General features: G+C 38.2%; 1 protein-coding gene across 2 annotated transcripts; it reads left to right on the top strand.

The window, feature by feature from the left end:
* Positions 1-79: 79 nt before the first annotated feature.
* Positions 80-19,286, top strand: cyth4b (cytohesin 4b). Of its 2 annotated transcripts, none has more exons than XM_039814083.1 (13): positions 80-221; positions 4,293-4,375; positions 4,845-4,909; positions 6,535-6,604; positions 8,708-8,826; positions 10,436-10,516; positions 13,335-13,447; positions 14,180-14,328; positions 15,251-15,362; positions 15,709-15,785; positions 17,109-17,180; positions 17,345-17,499; positions 18,083-19,286. In XM_039814083.1, exons 1-13 carry the CDS (start codon positions 203-205, stop codon positions 18,162-18,164), a joined length of 1,197 nt encoding a protein of 398 aa, XP_039670017.1. In that variant the 5' UTR covers positions 80-202; the 3' UTR covers positions 18,165-19,286. The 2 variants fall into 2 exon arrangements, with proteins under 2 accessions (XP_039670017.1, XP_039670006.1); XM_039814072.1 differs by having other exon boundaries at positions 6,532-6,604.
* Positions 19,287-20,519: the final 1,233 nt, after the last annotated feature.

The following is a 20,519-nucleotide window of genomic DNA, read 5'->3' as shown; positions in this document are numbered from 1 at the left end:
GAAAGACATTCTTCTTACCATTTTTTCTGTCTGACATTGTGATGGATGGGGAAGAGGTGGGGTTAAAAGAGAACATCTACTTTGAACACTGAAGTGTTAATGCACACATGTGATGTGGTAGTCTTATTGTCTTGATATCTCAACTTGACTGCATGTAACAGTTTTGGCGTTTCCAATTTTTGCTTTTTTCTCTTGGATATAAATGACGGATTGCCAAATGGGTAAGATCTGTATTGCTCTCTTTCTCTCTTTTTATTGCTGGTTCTCACAGTTTGTATTTCATTTTAGACATCCACAAAGACTTTAAAACATGTACTGGAATTGCGTTTTCAATTTGTGTTCTAAAAAAAAAATGTTATTTAATATTTTAAATTGAGGCATAAGGCAGTGTTTCATGGCATTATCAACTATGTTATGCTATTTACCTGAATACATTTTCTTTTAATCTATTCCTACATATGATGACTGATTGGGTATTTAACTATCCTGTCAATGTTAGATAGATAGATAGATAGATAGATAGATAGATAGATAGATAGATAGATAGATAGATAGATAGATAGATAGATAGATAGATAGATAGATAGATAGATAAAAAGAATAAAAAATAATCTGTGATGATAAAAGACCAGACAAGAGCAGCAGCATCAGTAAAACTATTATGACATTAACTTGGTATTTTTAATACTTAAGCTCTAATTTGTGGTTATTAACAAACTGGGGTTTATGACACAAAGTAGAAGAAAAAGTAAGACAAGAAAGTGTCACACGTTTATCTTAAACAATGCCAGCTGTTTGGTATTGCAACTTCCATCTCCTCACACTGTCAGATTTTAGATAAAAAAAAAATTTAAAAAAACGTGTAAAACACATTTAAATGAATTTTGTTCTTTCTGGTGTGAAACTGTGCAACAACTTTTTTTAAATACTGAGATTATTGGTACACTGTTCTTATTACACTGTTTATCACAATCTGCACCTTGTGGGGAAACGATGCACATGGGTGAACAGTGTGGGTCTCACTCTCAGCTGAAATAGGGAAGAGGCTGTCATACTCCGAACACACAGGACTGCGCAACACTGATAATAATATAATAAACAGAAGTTGTTATCTTTAGTTAGACATCTAAACAATCCACCATTAAAGTTGCCGTGTCAAGCATATGTCCACAGCTAGTTTTCAGATAAAAGCCCAAATCTTAAAGATGTAAATGAAGAGTTCAAAACGTATGCCTGTCAGAGTTGATGCACAAGATATGTAAGAGGAAGGGTGGGGATATGGAAGTCCTGTGGTCAGGACATCAACACTAAACAGCTCACAGATCTCTACAGGAAGTGTTACCTTTTTGTTCACTTTATAATTCTACAAGGATTGTTTCTCACAGAGGATGCAATCTTTTTATTCCACGTTGATGTCTCTAACTGTGTGAAACAAATGCTACTCTCCCCCATCTGCCCTACTGAGGTCTAGTTCCACTGGTGGCCTACCAAAAGCACTCTGCTGCGTTAATCTGTGAAATCTTCTAATGAGAGACATTTATATTGCTTCTGTTTTTCTCTTCTGGGAACTTGCTCTCTGCATGCTGACATTCAAATCGGCCCTCTAACTTTGCCTAAAGCTTTTTTTCCCCACAGACAAAAGCTGCAGCCGATTATCTTTGTAAGAAATTAGTGAGATGAAAGTTATGATAATGGAATTTGCTACCTTGCAAAATGTTTCTTAACTCCTCTGTTCCAGTAGGAATAAATGCAGCAACAGCGTAAACCAGCCACATATGACATTCTTATATTCATGGTTTTTAATAAGCCAATTAAGATTCAACATGGTTAATGTATATCACATTTGGAAAGAATCTGTGCATTAGAAGGGACAGATACTTTTACAAAAATACAAACCAAGTTTCCAGAGAAAAGTACTATCTTGAACACCATGATCAGCATACAGCAAGAGACATACTGTACAGTATACATCAATGTTCTTTCAATTCACAGTCCAGAACAAAGAACAAAGTAAGACAATCTCATACAAAAGATGATGATGATCTCAACAACAATAGGCTGAATTGCTATGAATATTTTGCAGATATGCATGGTGCCCAGAGGATGAATCCTAATGTTTTTTTGCGATCCCTTGACTTTTTTCCTATTGCACCACTTCTCTTTTGAAATATCGCAACATCATACTTGACAGATTGGCACAGCATTTGGTACAGATACCCATGGTGACATGTAGATGAATCCTATTAACTTTGGTTAAACCCTTTCCTTGTCCTCCTGTACAACCATGAGGCTGACATGTATGGTTTGGAGTGAAATGTCTCAACAACTACTAGATACATTGTCATTGGAAAATGTATTATGTCACCCTCACAATGAATTGTAAAAAACGTGATCCCTTAACTTTTCATCTAGTGCCTTCATCAGGTCAACATTTTAAAATGTTCTACCAATAATGACCAAATACCTGCAAAACTACTCACATTCCTATCACCTTCAGCTGTACTTTGCATTTAGTGCTATTAGCTAATGTTAGCATGCTAACAGACCCAACTAACACGGTAAAAATGGTGAACATTAGCATTAACCATTGCATATGGCTCAAAGCATTACTGTGGAGCCTCCCAATGCCGATGAATTTGAATTTTTGAATTTGAATTTGTTTCTTTTGCACAATAAAATCAAGATAACAGAAACACAAGACAAGAAAATAATATAAAATAAAGAATGTGCAGGTGAGGTTAAGAAAACCCCTAGGGGCTTATAGAAGGAATCTCACTCAGAAAAGTAAAAAAATATACAATGAGCAATTACAATTACAAGAGTCCTAAACAAACAACAAATTGAACACAAGTAAACACTGAATAATAAAAAAGCATAAGGTTGGCTACATAAACAACAAAGGCATAAAATAAATTAAATATAGAATATACATTAAATGAGGCTATGTGAACTTAAGGCCGTTTTATGCTTCTGCGTCGAATCGACAGTGTACCGTCGCCGAAGAACCCTCTGCATCTACGCCGGACCTCTCGAAAAATGTAACTACACGTCGCAGCGACGCACGCCGCTCAGCCGTGGCGTGGTAGCGATGCATTTCCCCCCACTCATTTCCTGGTTCTCCTTCTCCGTAAACAACATGAAATAAAGGAGAGGGTTAACTTTCCCTGCTAAAGGTCTCACCGTGGTCAGAAAGCACAGGGGAGACACTTTGTTTCTCTCACTATGACTTTAGAGTCGGTACTCGCTCTGAAGCTAATCGCCGTCACTCTCTCACTTCCACACTCTACGACACACACATGCTGGCTTGACGCACACACCAGCGCACAAGTATAAAACACTAGGCCACTTACGTTGGCTAAGGCGAAAGCTCTGCGTGGAGCCTGCACAGAACCATAAAACGGCCTTTAGACTCACACATACACAGATGGCGTGGCTGTAGACTCTCACTCTTGTTTTCTGTCATTCTTACTTAAATCATAGGTTACCTGGATAATTGAACCCAGCAATGTAATGGGTTGAATGTGTGAAAATGGCCAAACACTCTAACAATAATCAGGCAGAGAGAACTCTGGTACACCAGACGATGCAATAACAAAATTGAATTGATGATATAGAACCTGGGAAGTGTAATTTGTCGCTCACATATGGCTCTTGATGGACATATTATTTGTTACATAGCAACCTGCAAGTATAGTTTTGTAACCAACCACAACACCTAAATGAAAACCATTTCTTATCCAATATGACTGTGTCAGATTTTTCATGATTCATACATCACTTCTGTATGCCATTGAGCAACTCTTATGTGGGAGCGGGGTGGATGGTGGTTGGCAGAGAGGAAATATGACAAAGAGTTCGACCACAGAGCCTGTTAGCTGTGTTTGAATATGTTTCCATTTATTTGCATGCCTTTGCCTTGTGTTTTTCAAGAAATGTATTCATGGTTATATTTTGCGGCGGCAGAGAAAAACCACACCACCTGTCTCTCATATCTTCCAGAGAAACCTCTCTTCCTCATGCTGTGGCTATCTTTGAATGTTTGTACAATATGCAGATGCTGTGTGTAGATTTATAATATAATCAAATGAAATGACAGATCTTGCGTGTTTCCACAATTCCGCAAGATGATTAAATAGATGACTAAAATAGATGATTGAGCCATCAGTGTTTATTACGTCTTTATTTTACATGACTATCCTCATGTGTTGAAAGTTGTGAGGGCTGATTACGAAGAACATAATCTGCATTCCTGAGAATCTGTTTGACGTTTTTTTGTCCCAATTACTGTACAGTTTCCTCAGATTTTACAGCGGATGAGAAGATGGAGATTGAAAGCATTAGGACGTATAAGGAAACCCTTCTGGATGATATCCAGGTACGTACACGCGCATATTGTAACCCTAAAATAGGGTTTCTCAAATTGGGATATGCATACTCCTAGGGGGACTTTGGAGTACTTTAGTGGGTACATGAGATTTTTAAATAATATCAGTCATGCATACTTCCTAAAATGACTAAACACTAAAATAATGCATGAATCTACTGATTGTAAACATTTGAAATGTAGCATTTAAGTGATTTCAGTTAACATATTGTTTTTAGTAACTCAGACACTGATGGCGCAGCGCTGTATTGTGCCTCTTTCTACAGTGGCGCGATCACAGAAGGCTTGTATCATGTGGACGCGCCAACAGTTTTGTTGTCATTACTTAGAATCCTTCATGGGGGCGACAGAAACTACGCACTATAGCTTTAATTTAAAATTTGCTGGCAAAAATGACTCCTGCTCTTAATATTGACTAAACCAATATTGAAGATGTACTGTATTCTTTCATTCTGTGCAGAAGTTAAAGATGGAGATAGACAACGTCATGGCAGATATACTCAGCTTTGAGTCGTCAGAGGAAAAGTGAGTTTTGCTGGGGGGAAATCCCCACACCCACCTTTTACAGAACTCTTTTGACAACTCCCACTTAATGCTCCTATTTCCTCAAAGAGGATTTTAAAGAAATAATTAAAGTAAATCCAATTTTCAAAATAGCATTTGTTGTACTGATCCAATTAGAATGGGCATTTGCTTTCAGGAAACAATAGTGTCCTCATGCTGCATAGTGAATTTAACTAAAAACTCCATCCAATAAAGTACATCTCACACTTTTCAACAATACCACCTTTCTGCCTGTCATATAAAATCAAACCACCTCTTTCTTGAAACCTAGTAGTCCATTAGTTTACTGTACATTTAAGTTGTTTTTTTAATTTAAGGGTTAAAACTGCTCGTTTTGCCGCTGAAAGGCTCAGATTAATATTATTAATATTCTAAGTGTCTGACAGCATTATGGAAAGGATTTCTAAGGAGGTCGACCTTTCTGTTAAAGAGTAAGAGCCTTCTTTTAAACAAAATTGAGTTCACTAAACCCACCAGACTCCATGTAAATAAACAGTAATTTTAGCATCATAAAATACACTTCATTCAGAGTCGACAGAAACAAAATAAAACTATGAAAAGTCGTTTTGGGTCATCTTTTCACTTTTCCAACCATCACAACTCTAGTTTTGGTTGAAATAAACACAGAGTTCTACCGATTTACATGTGAAAATATGTTGGCTCTACTTATTATATTGCTTTTTTAAATGGAGTCTGGTGGGTTTAGCGCTAACGACTTCAGAGCTGTTTCTGGTTAAACAGAAAGGTCTTAAAGAGGTTTTAACGTCTATCTCTGAAGGGATCATTTTCATAATGTTGTCAGACACTTAGAATGTTAATCTGAGCCTTTCAGTGGCAAAACGAGCACTTTTGTGAAGGTAAACACAAGCTTGACAATAGCCCTATTAACTTACATTGTAGCTTGTTTCACTGCTGCCGACTGCAGCGATTGCGCTTAATACTGGACCAGTGTCAAAGATTGTTGTTCCCATCAGTCACTTAGACACTAAAACATAGGAAAATAGGGTCCAGGTTGAAAAAACGGTAGTTACCCTTTAATGTCTAATTTTGTGCCTGTCTAAACATCTGCTGCAAAAAGAAAATACAGTCCCACCCACTTACACTGGAAGTGGATTTCACTACCTTTGCACTGTTTACAGTCTGTTTGCTAAGCTAAGCTAAACAGCTACTGCCTGTGGCTTCATATTGACTGGTATTGATGTTCTTCCTTACTCTCAAAAAGCATATCTCCCTAAATGTTGAACTATTCCTGAAAGCTTACTATGTGTCTGTGGCTATATACTGTACTACCGCATAGTAACATTTGAGCACTTTAACATTTTAGCAAAGATAAATGACTAAATAACCAAATAAATAATTAGCATGGCTACTAATGATGATGCAATTGAATGCACAGTGTAGGTTATAAATGGCGTTAACAGTGATCTTGAGGCTTATGCTTACAAATAATTGGCTTTAGAGAGAAGACTGCTTCTCATAGAATTTAAGTTAAAAAAAATAAATTTAAATGTGTATGTAGCATTATTTGATTACAGTTAGTCATTACTACTTTTGATTTTTTTTCTTCAATGTTGCTTTTCCAGCAGCAAGACCATAGAAAAGAGCAAACAGTTGTCTGCAAATGGGAAGAAGAAATTCAACATGGACCCCAAAAAGGTGAGTTCAGAAGAGTGTGCACAGTGTCTGTGGGTAGTCTTTTGAGACAAAAGTAAAGGGAGCATGTTTTAGCTAAAATATCTTGATTAGCAGTGATACCTTATGGGGCGGCCTCTAGCTCACCCAGTAGGCTAGATCGTGCACCGTATGCATGCCGAGTCCTTCAGCGGCCCAGTTTTCAAATCCGGCCCTTTGCTGTGTGTCGTCCCCTCTCTCTCTCTCTCTCTCTCTCTCTCTCTCTCTCTCTCTCTCTGTGTCCTCTTTTCTGTCAATCCCACTTTCAAAATATAATCTTAAAGAGAAAGGAGCAAAATGCTTCATAAGAAATCTTGCTTTTCTTAAACAGTTTAAAAAAAGAACCTTGCACATGTCACCATGTGTCTCTGAGATCATTTTTCTCAAATACAGCCCTTTAGCGAGAAGCTCTCGCCTTGTCTTTGTGTGGACTTCCTCTCACCTAACCACACTGTGAGTCTGACAGGGTGCAGGTCCACGGCACAGTTTCTGTGGTTTCAGGTTTCTGTGACACATCAAGCTTGTTGCTGTTGTGCACGCAGATGTTTAGAACAACAAATAAAAAGCATTGACATTATTTGGCTTACCAGAATTATAGGTCTACTCTGAACTGTGGTTAGTATCTTAGGTTACCTGAACTGTAGATGGACTTTAGTTTAGGTTAACTTTAGGCCCTCTTTCTGTTTCCTTTATAATTTCTTCTGTTGACTGTAAGACTTTAGATGACATTCAGATTCTTAGATTATTATTTATGTTCATGTGTATATGGACAAGTAGCATAGAACTACTATACCACACACCGCAGCATTTGTAGCCTAAGCTCATTTGAAATGCATGTCCCTAGATGGACCCTTTTTTTTTTAAATAAAATAACTTGATGCATACCTTAAAATGCAAACAACTCACAAGAAAATACAGACAAAACAATACTAAACACAGACTAATACAATAAATCACCATACAACAGGAGCATCAGATTAGACCATTGCAGGGACATAACATGCTTTCTAACCAACATGAAATTGGGATATGTGAAAGAGATGTGGTAAGATGTTTTTTAGGAGTTTGACAGAAAACTATATCCTGCAGTCTACACATTCTAAACTTTCACGTCAGCTTCTGTGCTCTGTATGCTTTGTTTTTAAGTTTAGTTTTCTTTTCAATAATTTGGGTCTTTTAAGTTTGGGAAAGAATCTTATTGTCACACACCATGAACATAGCCGACAGCAATTCCAGCATTTAGAACTCTCATGTCATTTTTGTTGAAGATGTGTTATTTTTGCCTATGTTGGCACCATCAATGCTGCGCTAGAGGTTTCTGCTTTTAGAGATCATTATTTCCATTGCAAATACATTTTTTGAATATCCCTTTTCCTCTCCAAACCGAGTGATGGAGGAGAAAGAGGAAGAGAAATTAGTTTTGAGGAATCAGGATTACAGAAGCTGCGAGCTCGCTCGTTCTTACCAACCGGAGATGAGGTCGTTATGAAACTTAACACATTTAACCACAGCCCAGTGGGCAGTGTGTGTGTGTGTGTGTGTGTGTGTGCATGGTTTAATGGATGCGTTTAAAGCACTATGTCATAAACTAAAAGCGCAACTTAGCTGTGCAAGTTTAGCCGTCTGTACAATAAAAGAAATCGTAAACAGAAAATAATGTGGAAGTACAAACGTGAACTGTACCTCCAGTAAAGTCTACTTTGTGTGTGTGTGTGTCTGTGTGTGTGTGTGTGTGTGTGTCTGTGTCTGTGTGTGTGTGTGCATGTATTACGTGTTTGTGCGTGTTTGTGTGTTTGTGTGCGTGTATTATGTCTGTGTGTGTGCGTTTGTGTGTGTGTGCGTGTGTGTGTGTGTGTGTGCATGCGTGTGTGTCTGTGTGTCTGTGTCTGTGCATGTATTATTTGTGTGTGTGCATGTATTATTTGTGTGTGTGCGTGTTTGTGCGTTTGTGTGCATGTATTATTTGTGTGTGTGCGCGTGTGTTTGTGCGTTTGTGTGCATGTATTATGTGTGTGTGTGCGTGTGCATGCATGCATGCATGCGTGTTGTGTGGCGTGTGTTTGTGCATTTGTGTGTGTGTGTGTGCAGGGCATCAATTACCTGGTAGAGAATAAGCTGCTGGAAAGAAGTGCTCAATCCATCGCTGAGTTCCTCTACAAAGAGGAGGGACTCAACAAGACAGCCATTGGAGAATTCCTTGGAGAAAGGTGAGGAGGGAGGAGGCGGTGGAGGAGGAAAGAGTGGACAGACAGTAGGGAACAGAGCAGGAGGTTGGAAGACAAGGGGGTAAAGAGGTATGGAAATGATTAGGTTAATAAAGAGTAGGAAGAAGGGCTGGGCAATATATCAATATTATATTGATATTGTAATATGAGACTAGATATGGTCTTAGATTTTGGATATCGTAATATCGTCATATGTTCCTGGTATTAAAGGCTACATTACAGTAAAGTGAAGTCATTTTCTGAACTGACCATGACTGTTCTAGCTCTTGTATTATCTGCCTTTACCCACTTAGTCATTATATCCACATTACAGATGATTATTTATTTAAATTGTGAAAATATGTTAAAGCACCAATTGTCAAGCCGCAATATCGACATTGAGGTATTCGGTCAAGAATATTGTGATATCTGATTTCCTCCATATCGCCCAGCCCCAGTAGGAAGGGGAGGAAAGGGATGAGGAGGAAATTGAGGATTTGATACAGAAAAGGTAGAAGGAAGAGAGAAAATGAGTATCAGGTAGTTAGCAGCCATGAGAGATGGGTAAAGAGGGGAATCTTGGAAGGAAAAATGTAAAGAAATGTGTGCACAAATGACATGTGAGTTCACTGAGAGACACTCCCATTGACAACTGATTGTCAATTATCCCACACCTGGGGACACAGAATAGAAGGTGAAGAACATATTTAAGACCATTGTTGTGTTCATGATTAAAATACTCTTGACGAAGGTCCAGAGGGACAAAAATGTTAGTTTTCTTTAATAAATGGTGATGCTGCAGCAGGAGGCAGTATGAAGGATTTTCTCTTTCTTGAAGTCCTTGTTTTTGTCCTGTGCACCTGCACAGAGGAATTGTTTGGATGTGCGAATGTTTTCTTTAACACTTGTGTTGTCCTCGGGTCAAATTTGACCCGTTTTCAAAGTTTTTATATCAGAAATATAATAATATAGGTTTCTTATAATCAAATTGCCCCAAAATAACTTGGATGCATGCATGTACGTTGTATGGAACCCATACAACATATACATTTATGCATCCATGTCATTCACAAGTAAAATGATTGATTACTTCCATTGAATTTTGGTTGTTTTATTTAATTTAATGGCTTTTGAAAAAAAAAATGTCATGGTTTCAAAACAGCATCCCGACCAAACTTTGACATTACCCAGTCTGTGATTCACTCAACATCCTCTGATCTTCACTATTGTATTAGTCAAAATAATTCATAATATCTGCTTTTTTTCAAACTAAAAAATTAGGTATAATGTCCTTTTATTAGGTTTATTGCCCATGAATAAATAAAAGTGTTGAAAAGAGGGATAAAAACGTTTAAAAAAGCAGTAAAAGCATAAAAAAAGCGTCAAAAAGTTCCAAACGAAGCACATTTTATTAAATTTTGACCCGGAATGACAAATTCATGGACGAGGGTGAAGACAACACAATGGTTAAAAGGAAAATTTAGAAAAAATAAAAGAAAAAGCATACAGCAGGAGGAGGAGAGAAAGAGATTTGAGAGCAGGTTCCAACAGAAAAAGTGAAAACCTTCCTCTGGTTTCATGTGTCTTCCTCTTACCATGATGTGTCCCACAGGGAGGAGCTCCACCTCCAGACCCTGAAGGCCTTCGTGGAGCTGCACGAGTTCTCCGACCTCAACCTGGTCCAGGCCCTCAGGTCTGCTCCCTTCTATCTTCACTTCTGTCTCATCCATTACCTACACTCATCATCACACATGCATGTATAGCTCTTATCAAGATTCACTTACAATGAGAGCAATGGCATCAACAGAATAAGTTTAATAATATAGGAGGTTAAGGTGCCTTGTTTATATCCATGAAAGATGACAAATAAAAGAGACAAAGAGAAAAGAAGTGATTGATAATAGCTTGAGAAATAATCAAGACAATGGCAATATATAAATACTGCAGGCCTACTTACAGTTACTAAAATTAGGAATCACTTAGATTTATTTTGGACTAAAAATTGTTGAGCAATTATTAATGAATACATTTAGAATTGCCGCAGTTCTGGAGTGCCCTGGTGGCTCACCATGGAGCGTGCGCCCCATGTGCTGGGCCTCAGCCCTTACCGCAGCGGCCCAGGTTCGGTTCTGACCCACGGCATTTTCTCTCTCTCCCCACTTTCCTGTCTTCATCTGTCCTCTCAAATACAGTTTTTTACAATCACTTTGGCACTAATTTCAGAACCTTGACGTGATTTTTCAAAACTCTAGACACAAAACTCACAACCAATAATCAAAATGCACATTTTTCAAAACTCTAATACTTTTTTCAATTGCTTGGATACAATAAACATAAACCTAAGCTCATTTGTTCATTTAACAAAGATCACCTGTTCAATATGACACAACTTAACATCAAAGTACTACTATTTCAAAAGCAATTCACACATTATATTCATTTCATTACAATCATCTATCAATTCATACTACTACTCAAAATGATAAGTAACTGTTGCATTACTCTTAATGCATAGTTGTATGGAAACAGACAAACAATAATCCATGTTTAGATCATGAAAGTTTCAAGATAATAATATATTACATAATAATATTTCATCATCCTTCTTTACTGTAATGTATTACTGTTTATCAGACACTGTTTCTATGCTCCCATGTACCACCTTTAAGACTATTTACTGTATTGACAGTACTGCACTGTATTATGCATGCAGGCCCTTGGAATTGCTGGTCCAATTCTGCCAACTTGTTACTGATGATTGAGATATATAATTTATATATATTTTATATATAAAGTACTGTATGTGTATATATATATATATATATATATATATATATATATATATATATATATATATATATATATATATATATATATATATACTGCTCAGTGGCCAGCAGATCAGACTGGGGTTGTACCAGGCAGCTTCCAGGTATGAACTGTGTGAATGTGACAGGTCGTCGTTGCAAATGAGAATTTGTTCTCAATCAACTTACCTGGATACTGTAAATTAAGGGTAAATACAGTAAATAAATAAATATATATATATATATACTTGTCTGCCTTTTGCAGACATCACTATGACATGTTTTGTATTGTGCTATGGACCGTTTTTTTGTATGTCCTGAATAAAGAATATGATGATGATGATGATGATAGATGTATGTATATATATATATATATATATATATATATATATATATATATATATATATATATATATATACTCGTACCACATTGGTCTGTAGTATTCTCTCTACTACTGCAGTACTTTTACAGGGATATATTTATAAGTAGTACCATAATGTAACATGTATCACTTATTTTGTACTACAATATTTAATGATTGTACGAACGATGATACAGTGAAACTATGGGTAGCTTGTGTGTGGGTGATCTAAAGTAACGTTTCAATGGTATTTCACCATAAATTAGTTTTTTGAACCAGTGACTGTGCAAGTGCAAGATTTCTTTAAAGATATGAATGCACAACGCAATGTGTTGAACACTGGATAGCCTGTGTTACAAGTGATGACCGTTTTGAGTTTTGTGTCTTGAGTTTTGAAAAATGACATCAAGGTTCTGAAATTAGTAGCAAAGTGATTGTAAAAAACTGTAAAGGCCAAAAAATCCAACATATAATCTTTTTTCACTAAATTATGACAGTGATGTTTTTATTGTGCACACCATCTTTAAATCCAACTTTAACTTAACTTTCTTGGTGTTCCTGAACTTATCTTTGACTTTGAAATATTACAAAGTGAAAAAAAAATAATATAACTTAAAAGTCTTCAGATAATCACAAGCTTTAGTGCGTAACTTTTTGATATTAATAAACGTCCGTTACATTCAGCTAAGCGCGATCACCTAAGGCTTGTATCGTGTGGACGCGCCAACAGTTTTGTTGTCATTACTTAGAATTCCTCACGGGGTCGACAGAAACTACGCACTATAGCTTTGAGCGTAACTACTATCAGAATAACAATTTTACCACTGTTTTTTTACATGATTACATAATGCAGATTACAGTCGGTTACATGCGGTTCAGCAGCCACATAGCCACAGTGAGTTCCCCCATAGAGTATGAGAGGGGCTTCTGTTAGAATAGACATCAGTGGAAAGTGACATTCTGCCGCCTGCGTCAAAAAGTAGTCAGACAGTAGGCAGTCATTGGGATAACTTACTCAGCCACAGCCAACAGTTGACCCTGATGATGTCATAGTGATGTCATTCAGATTATTGTGGCTATGAATTTGTGGCTACACATTTACAAAAAAAGGCCTGCATCACAAAAAGGGGATGTGGAGGAAATGTACCAGGCAAGAAGAGTGAAATTAAAACGATACTAGTGGTTGCATTATGGAAATGTAGAATCCAAAGTTTTCCTGGCGAAGGACGGCCTCTCAGAGCTGCTACCGTGGCTGTGGCTAAGGATTACAAGTATTGTAATGTATGCATTACATACTGGGAGTTTATGTTGTTGTTGGTGTGTGTGTGTGTGTGTGTGACAGACAGTTCCTGTGGAGTTTCCGTCTGCCTGGTGAAGCCCAGAAGATCGACCGCATGATGGAGGCCTTTGCCACGCGCTACTGTGACTGCAACACTCATGTCTTCCAGTCGACCGGTGAGCTTAAATATACATCTGTCCACTTCCTGTCTGGACTCTGTGTGTCTGGACTCTGTGTCTGTGTGTGTGTGTGTGTGTGTGTGTGTGTGTGTGTGTGTGTGTGTGTGTGTGTGTGTGTGTGTGGGCTTGTAATGCTATCTTCTTGAGGACCAATTTCCCGTTATTAACAATTGTAGCGAGGACATTTCTGCATTGTGAGGACATTTTGGCCGGTCCTCGCTACAAAAAACAATATGTAGGTTGATCTAGTGCAGGGTCACACTGTAAGGTTAGACATAATAGTGGACTATGGGAATTTGCATGTGGATGTTTGCATGTTACACAATGTATTCTGAGGTGTCCGGTTGTGTACATGGTCCTATTCGTGTGGACTTTTTGTGAAATCACCCTTGTCTGTGTGTGTGTGTGTGTGTGTGTGTGTGTGTGTGTGTGTGTGTGTGTGTGTGTGTTGGTCTTCTAGCCCACTGGTATTCAGGACACCTACCCTATCTCCTTCTGTACTGTATTTCTGTTTTCTTTGGGTTTTTTTGTGCATTTGTGTTTATGCCTTTCTGCTGTAAAACCAATTGCCCTCTGGGGACAAAATAAAGTTGAAAGTTGAAGTCTTCTTCACTTACTCTATATTTACGGGTGGACTACATGATTTGGAATCTACGTGATGGACATTTTGTTGCTGTGTCTTACTCTTTGTGTATGTGTGTGTGTGTGCATCTTCCTCTCTAACACCAGACACATGCTACATCCTGTCATTTGCCATCATCATGCTCAACACCAGCCTCCACAACCCCAATGTGAAGGACAAGACCACTCTGGAGCGTTTCTTCTCCATGAACAGAGGCATCAACAACGGGGAGGATCTACCGGAAGACCTGCTTTCGGTGAGAACCAATCACACTGTCTAAAACCAGACACCAGGAAGTAATAACCCAACTTCTAAACCAGCTGGAAATTCCGTTTCTGGAAGAAAATTGGCAATTTTTTTATTTTTATTTTAGCATTTGATTATTAACTCAATATAACAATATATGATACATGGTCCACTGTATTTTAAAGGATAAGTTCACAATGTTTCTAGTCCAGTCTAGTTCAGATCCTGTTCATACTGGGCATTAAGGGATCTCTTACTAGATAGAAAGGAGAAGGGACCACAAAAAGAGAATATACTGTCAAACATGTCAAAGACCAACAATATAAGTGAAAATTAAGTTAAAAATAGTAACATTGGCTCTTCTTTTAAATGGATGTTGCTACACTTTGTAAAACCATGCAGGGAAGTATCTGCTTGAAACATAATACCACTATCTCCCAATCACCACATCATCTGAAACAGAAACTCACACGTTTCCTCCTGCAGGTTGGTCCCACCTTATGGCATTTAACAGTGTCCCAGACTGTGGGCTGGTGTCAGATTAAAGATGTGTGAACACAACAGTGTCCAACTCTCACGGGAAAACAAAAATGCTGCTTCAGTGTCTCTCATAAGTGAAATCACACACAGACATATTTGTGTTTTGGTGTCTCTGTTCGAGTGAGGGGATGTTTTAGTTTTAGTTGGCAATTTGTATCCCAATTGTTTGGACCGTTTAGAGTCTAAACGGTCCAAACAATTGGGATAAATTAGATCCTAAAGTCTAAAACTTTAGACTTTAGCATCTAATTTATGCATTTAATTCATCTGATTGGCGTTTAGGCTTTTGCCCACAATTTATGTTTAGTGGTTGGTTTAAGACATTAGTTAAATGCTAGCAAATTTCTGATGTTTTTATTTTTTATTTTTTTTTCTTATTCAACTCTACCCAGAAACTGTACGAGAGCATTCGCAACGAGCCTTTTAAAATCCCAGAGGATGATGGGAATGATCTGACTCACACCTTCTTCAACCCTGACAGAGAAGGCTGGCTCCTTAAACTTGGTAAAACAACTCTCCACAATAGTCTTATGAATAATTGTCCATGTTAAACAGATTTTTAACAGCAAAATCCCTAAACTAAGAAGAAGGGGTTAAAGTGTGCTCGACGCTCCTGTGCTACATCACATCTAACTACGCTGCTACATAAGGTTAAAAACAGGAAAGTACAGAGGAAGCAGTCAGAAAATGACCCAATAATGGAGTATAACCCTTTCAAACCACATAACGTCAGTGTAAAGTTATGCAGAAGTTTAACTTCAAACAGATTTTTTTTTGTTTTTTTTTTGGTCAGCTCATTTGAATGCTTGTCTGTTTCCGCTGACAACTGTTGGCCTCTTTTGTATTTCAGGAGGTCGAGTTAAGACGTGGAAGAGGCGATGGTTCATCCTGACTGACAACTGCCTCTACTACTTTGAGTTCACCACTGTAAGCCTCCCACACTGCTCCTTTTAGTTAGCCAGTTTATTTAGTTTCATTTTGAACACGTTTTAAAAAATAAAAATAAAACAATCAATAAGAATATGTACATTTCAGTACAGGCCAGAAGACCAACAAAAACAAAATCCTCAGCAAACATATCTTTCAAAATGATTGTAAATTATTCAATCAAGAACTTCCATGTTCAAAAAGGAGTAGGAAGAAGTTAAAGAAAACTTTTCTGGTCCTCCCCCCCCTTTTTCCTATTTTTGTACTTTAGTTAAAAAAAGATTTCAATTCCTAACCATAGACTGCATATTAATGGACAGAGCATGTGTGACGTCACCCATCGGTTTGTGGAGATCTGCTACCTGTCGCTGAATTTGCCGTTACGGGCGCAGCCATCCTGGTTGCGGATGTGACGATTTTAGACGAGAGGGAGGAGTGAGGGAGGAGTGAGGGAGGAGCTGCTTACACTCTACGTTACGTTACACACTTTCACTGGCAATCACATCATAGCCACACCCTAAAACACCCCCCCCCGCTTTATCGCCGATTTTAAAATCAACAAGACCATAATTCCAAACATGAACATCATTCTGTGTTGCAGAAGACTTAAAACTAGCGATTGAGACCATAAACTCATTATGAAGATGTTTACTGAGGTAATAAATCAAGTGAGAAGTGGGTCACTTTCTCATAGACTTCTACAGAAACCGACCTCCTTTTGCAACTGCACGTGTCGCCCCCTGCTGGAATTCAGATAGAATACAGGTTTAAGGCACTTCCGCATTTGCAGCACTTCGCCAAACCGGATGCGTTGTCCATTAATATTAACAGTCTATGTTCCTAACCTATTTATACATGTATACAGTCTATACACATACATACATACATACATACATGAATGCATATATACATACTTACACTTACATATACAAATGCATACACACATACATCCTTACCCCTACCGGTGTCCATGTTTCATCTGTCAGTTTAACCAAACCGAATAACAACACATCCAAACTAGACATAATATATAAACCCAAGAACAATATAGTCAGTACACAATACAATCACTTGGACTCCTTCTCGTACCCATTCAATATATTGATTTTAAATCGCCTCAACATATAATATAGCTGAAAGTCTTTTAAGTGACTATCGAAAATTGATTTTAGCGTCGATAAAAATGTCACAAGTTGTTACAATATAGAATTCTCTATCTCTTCTGCTTCCCTTCTTTTTGAGACACCGATGACATTTTTACTCTCAGCGTTTCCTTCTTGCCCTCCTGATCAATCACTCCATCTCTTTTGACCCTGTCTGCAGGATAAAGAGCCCAGAGGCATCATCCCTCTAGAGAACCTTTGTGTGAAAGAAGTGCCATATCCTCGCAAACCGGTAAGATATTGTCAGCTGGGTTTTTCTTTCAACACGGACATGTTTAAAAGCCAATTGTATTGTATTGAATAGAGAGTGTTCTGTAGATGTCAACACTCAAGATAGGTCAAGAGATTTTAGATGTATAGATGAGTAGATTATCACGTGGTTTTGGTGTCGTGCAGTACTGTCTGGAGCTGTACAACCCCAACAGTCGAGGGCAGAAGATCAAAGCGTGTAAAACAGAGACAGACGGCAGAGTGGTGGAGGGGAAGCACCAGTCCTACACCATCTGTGCTCCCAGCGCCGAGGAGAGAGACTCCTGGATCGAAGCCATCAGGTCAGACCCACGCACGCACGCACGCACACACACACACACACAGATAGACACACACAGAGATAGACACACACACACACACACACAGATAGACACACACACAGATAGACACACACACACATCTAACCTTAAAGTCACACTCTCCACTAGATCAACCTACATATTGAGTAGAAGATAGCATTACAAGCCCACACACACCACACACACACACACACACACAAACACAGCTGGTTTCGCAAACGTCCACACAAACAGCAGCATGGACATAACCGGACACTTCAGAATACATTGTGTAACATGCAAACATCCACATGCAAATTCCCATAGTCCTGTTTGTTTGTTTCCTTTTCCGAAACACACATTACATACAACCTTTAAGTGGAACTCTCCACTAGATCAACCTACATATTGGTTTTTGTAGCAAGGACCGGCCAACATGTCCTCACAATGCAGAAATGTCCTCACTACAATGGTTTAAAACTGAAATTGGTCCTCAAGAAGATAGTACCCCCCCCCAAACACACACACACTTAAAATACTGCTGCATTAGCCTCTTTATAATGACGATCTTGTTTACTTCAAACAGAGCGAGTATTACCAAGGATCCGTTCTACGACCTGGTCTCAGTCCGTAAGAAGAAGGTGATTAACCAAGCTCCTCAGGACTGAGCTCTCCAGTGCTCCCCATGGACGTTTATAGTACTGCCCCACAGCGGGATTCAGCCTCCCTTTAAGTTGTGTTAAACACCGCGCAACATGACTGAGCGAAGACAACGGAAGCTAGACACTGACAGTGGTCGTTTAGGCTATAGGAGGGACTTCTCTTTCCACTTCTCTTTTTACAGACTAAACTAAACAGTGTCAAAGGGTGAAAACGAGCCACAAAGAATGTGTGGATACATCTTGTGCCATAAGAAGTGGATTTTTGGTTGCCTGCTCCACAAGATTTAGTTTCTTGGATTAGGAAGATAAATTAAGCAAGTGATGTCCCGGGAGGTCTACTGTCTGCATGCCCTCTCAACGTCTGTCCAGTGGATCAATATTTCCTGCATGAAAAGAGTTCTACATAATATGCTACTGTTCCGGTTATGTGTCATTAGAGGAGTGTTGCTAATGCTTCATTTTGTAAATACAGATATTTTTTCAAGCATTTAGGGGAATTCATTTTTTGTTTCTTGTTGGAAAGTTTCTCGTACTTTATAGTGACATAGAATCTGCCTTAAAATGCAGAAAACTCGTTCTAATCAGACCAATGATTTCACTTACTACACTTATAGCACAGTGCAATAAGGCAAGGCAAGGCAAGGCAAGGCAAGGCAAGGCAACGCAAGGCAAGGCAATTTACAAAATTAAAAACAGATATGAATCAGAATACAGGCATAAAATTCACAGCACAGTACAATGAATTAAAAATAGGCAACGTCAAAAAGAGAGGTATTCAGCCTTGATTTAAAAGAGCTGAGAGTTGTTGCTGACTTCCAGTCACCTGGACGTTTGTTCCAGATATGTGGAGCATAAAAACTGAACACTGCTTCCCGCTTTTTGGTTCTGATTCTGGGGACAGCAAGCAGGCCTGTCCCAGATGATCTGAGAGGTCCGGCTGGTTGATAGTTTACAAGCAGATCCGAAATCTATTTTGGCCCTAAACCGTTTAGTAATTAATAAACCAGTAGAAGTACTTTAAAATCAGTTCTTTGAGGCACTGGAAGCCAGTGTAAAGGGTTCAGAACTGGAGTGACGTGATCCACTTTCTTTGTCTTAGTGAGGACTCGAGCAGCAGTGTTCTGAATCAGCTGCAGCTGTCTGATTGATTTTTTGATTAGAGACCTGTAAAGACACCGTTACAGTAGTCAAGTCTACTGAAGATAAAAGCATGGACAAGTTTTTCTAAATCCTGTAGACACATAAGTCCTTTAACCCTTGATATATTTTTAAGGTGATAGTAGGCAGACTTTGTTACTGTCTTAACGTGGCTGTTAAAATGTAGGTCAGAGTCCATAATTACACCAAGATTTCTGGTTTTGTCTGTTGTTTTGAACATTGTTGTTTGAAATGAGCGCTGACTTTTTAAATCGTTCATCTTTTGCTCCAAAGATAATCACCTCAGTTTCATAAGTGTCTATTTTGATTTTATTGTAATGTGTAGACTGTAATATATGAAATAAGTGTTTCAGCTGTACCTTATATTGTGTGTTAGTGTAAGTATTGCATTTGTTGTACTCTCATGAATTATTTAATATTAAAACTATTCAATCGCCTGTTGACATGTACCGTTCGTGTTTTTGGTTTAAAGGAAGCAAACTGACAGCTGTGTTTTCAGGTGTTTCCGTCTGAAACCATCAGACCACACCTTACTTTTTCATGTTTATGATGTGTGTGTGTGTGTGTGTGTGTGTGTGTGTGTGTGTGTGTGTGTGTGTGTGTTGTGTGTGTTGATATGCTTGCACTGTGTGTGGTTCCTGAAGGCTGAAGCACCTAATCCACATTTGTGGTCACATCTAAAAAGGTTTAGAAACCATCTAATTTGATCCATTTTACAAGTTATCTGCAGCTTCCTCAGGCCTTGTTCATTTGACAAATTCCCATATCATATACAGTAAACACATGTAAGACATTGTTCTTGACGTTGTCTTGAAAATATGTGATGGTTAGTTCCAGGATATATATAAATATTGTGTCAACAGCATTCAATTATCATATTATAGCAGGTCCAATCTGCACATAAAAAAAAAAGCAATCAAATGAAAACAACTGACATAACAACTACTTTACCTACACCCAGTGTGGAGTCTGATATCTTTTCACCTGAAAATGACCAAATCCATGCTAATGTGCTTCTTACAAACACATAACACCACCACAAATTGCAGATAGTGATCCATAATGCCACTGAGGGTTAACTGTCATATACTCTAATGTATGTATGTTTGTTTTAATCAAACTTGTGGGAAATTTTAGAACAATTTGGCTGTTGGAATACAAGTCATGTTAAAATGAAATAACCTCTGGCTGTCAAGATCTGAC

Source organism: Perca fluviatilis, chromosome 1, assembly GCF_010015445.1.
Source record: "Perca fluviatilis chromosome 1, GENO_Pfluv_1.0, whole genome shotgun sequence".
In the NCBI taxonomy this organism is placed as follows: domain Eukaryota; kingdom Metazoa; phylum Chordata; class Actinopteri; order Perciformes; family Percidae; genus Perca; species Perca fluviatilis.
The sequence above is the reverse complement of the archived record's forward strand: the minus strand, read 5'-3'. Positions and strand labels throughout refer to the sequence as shown.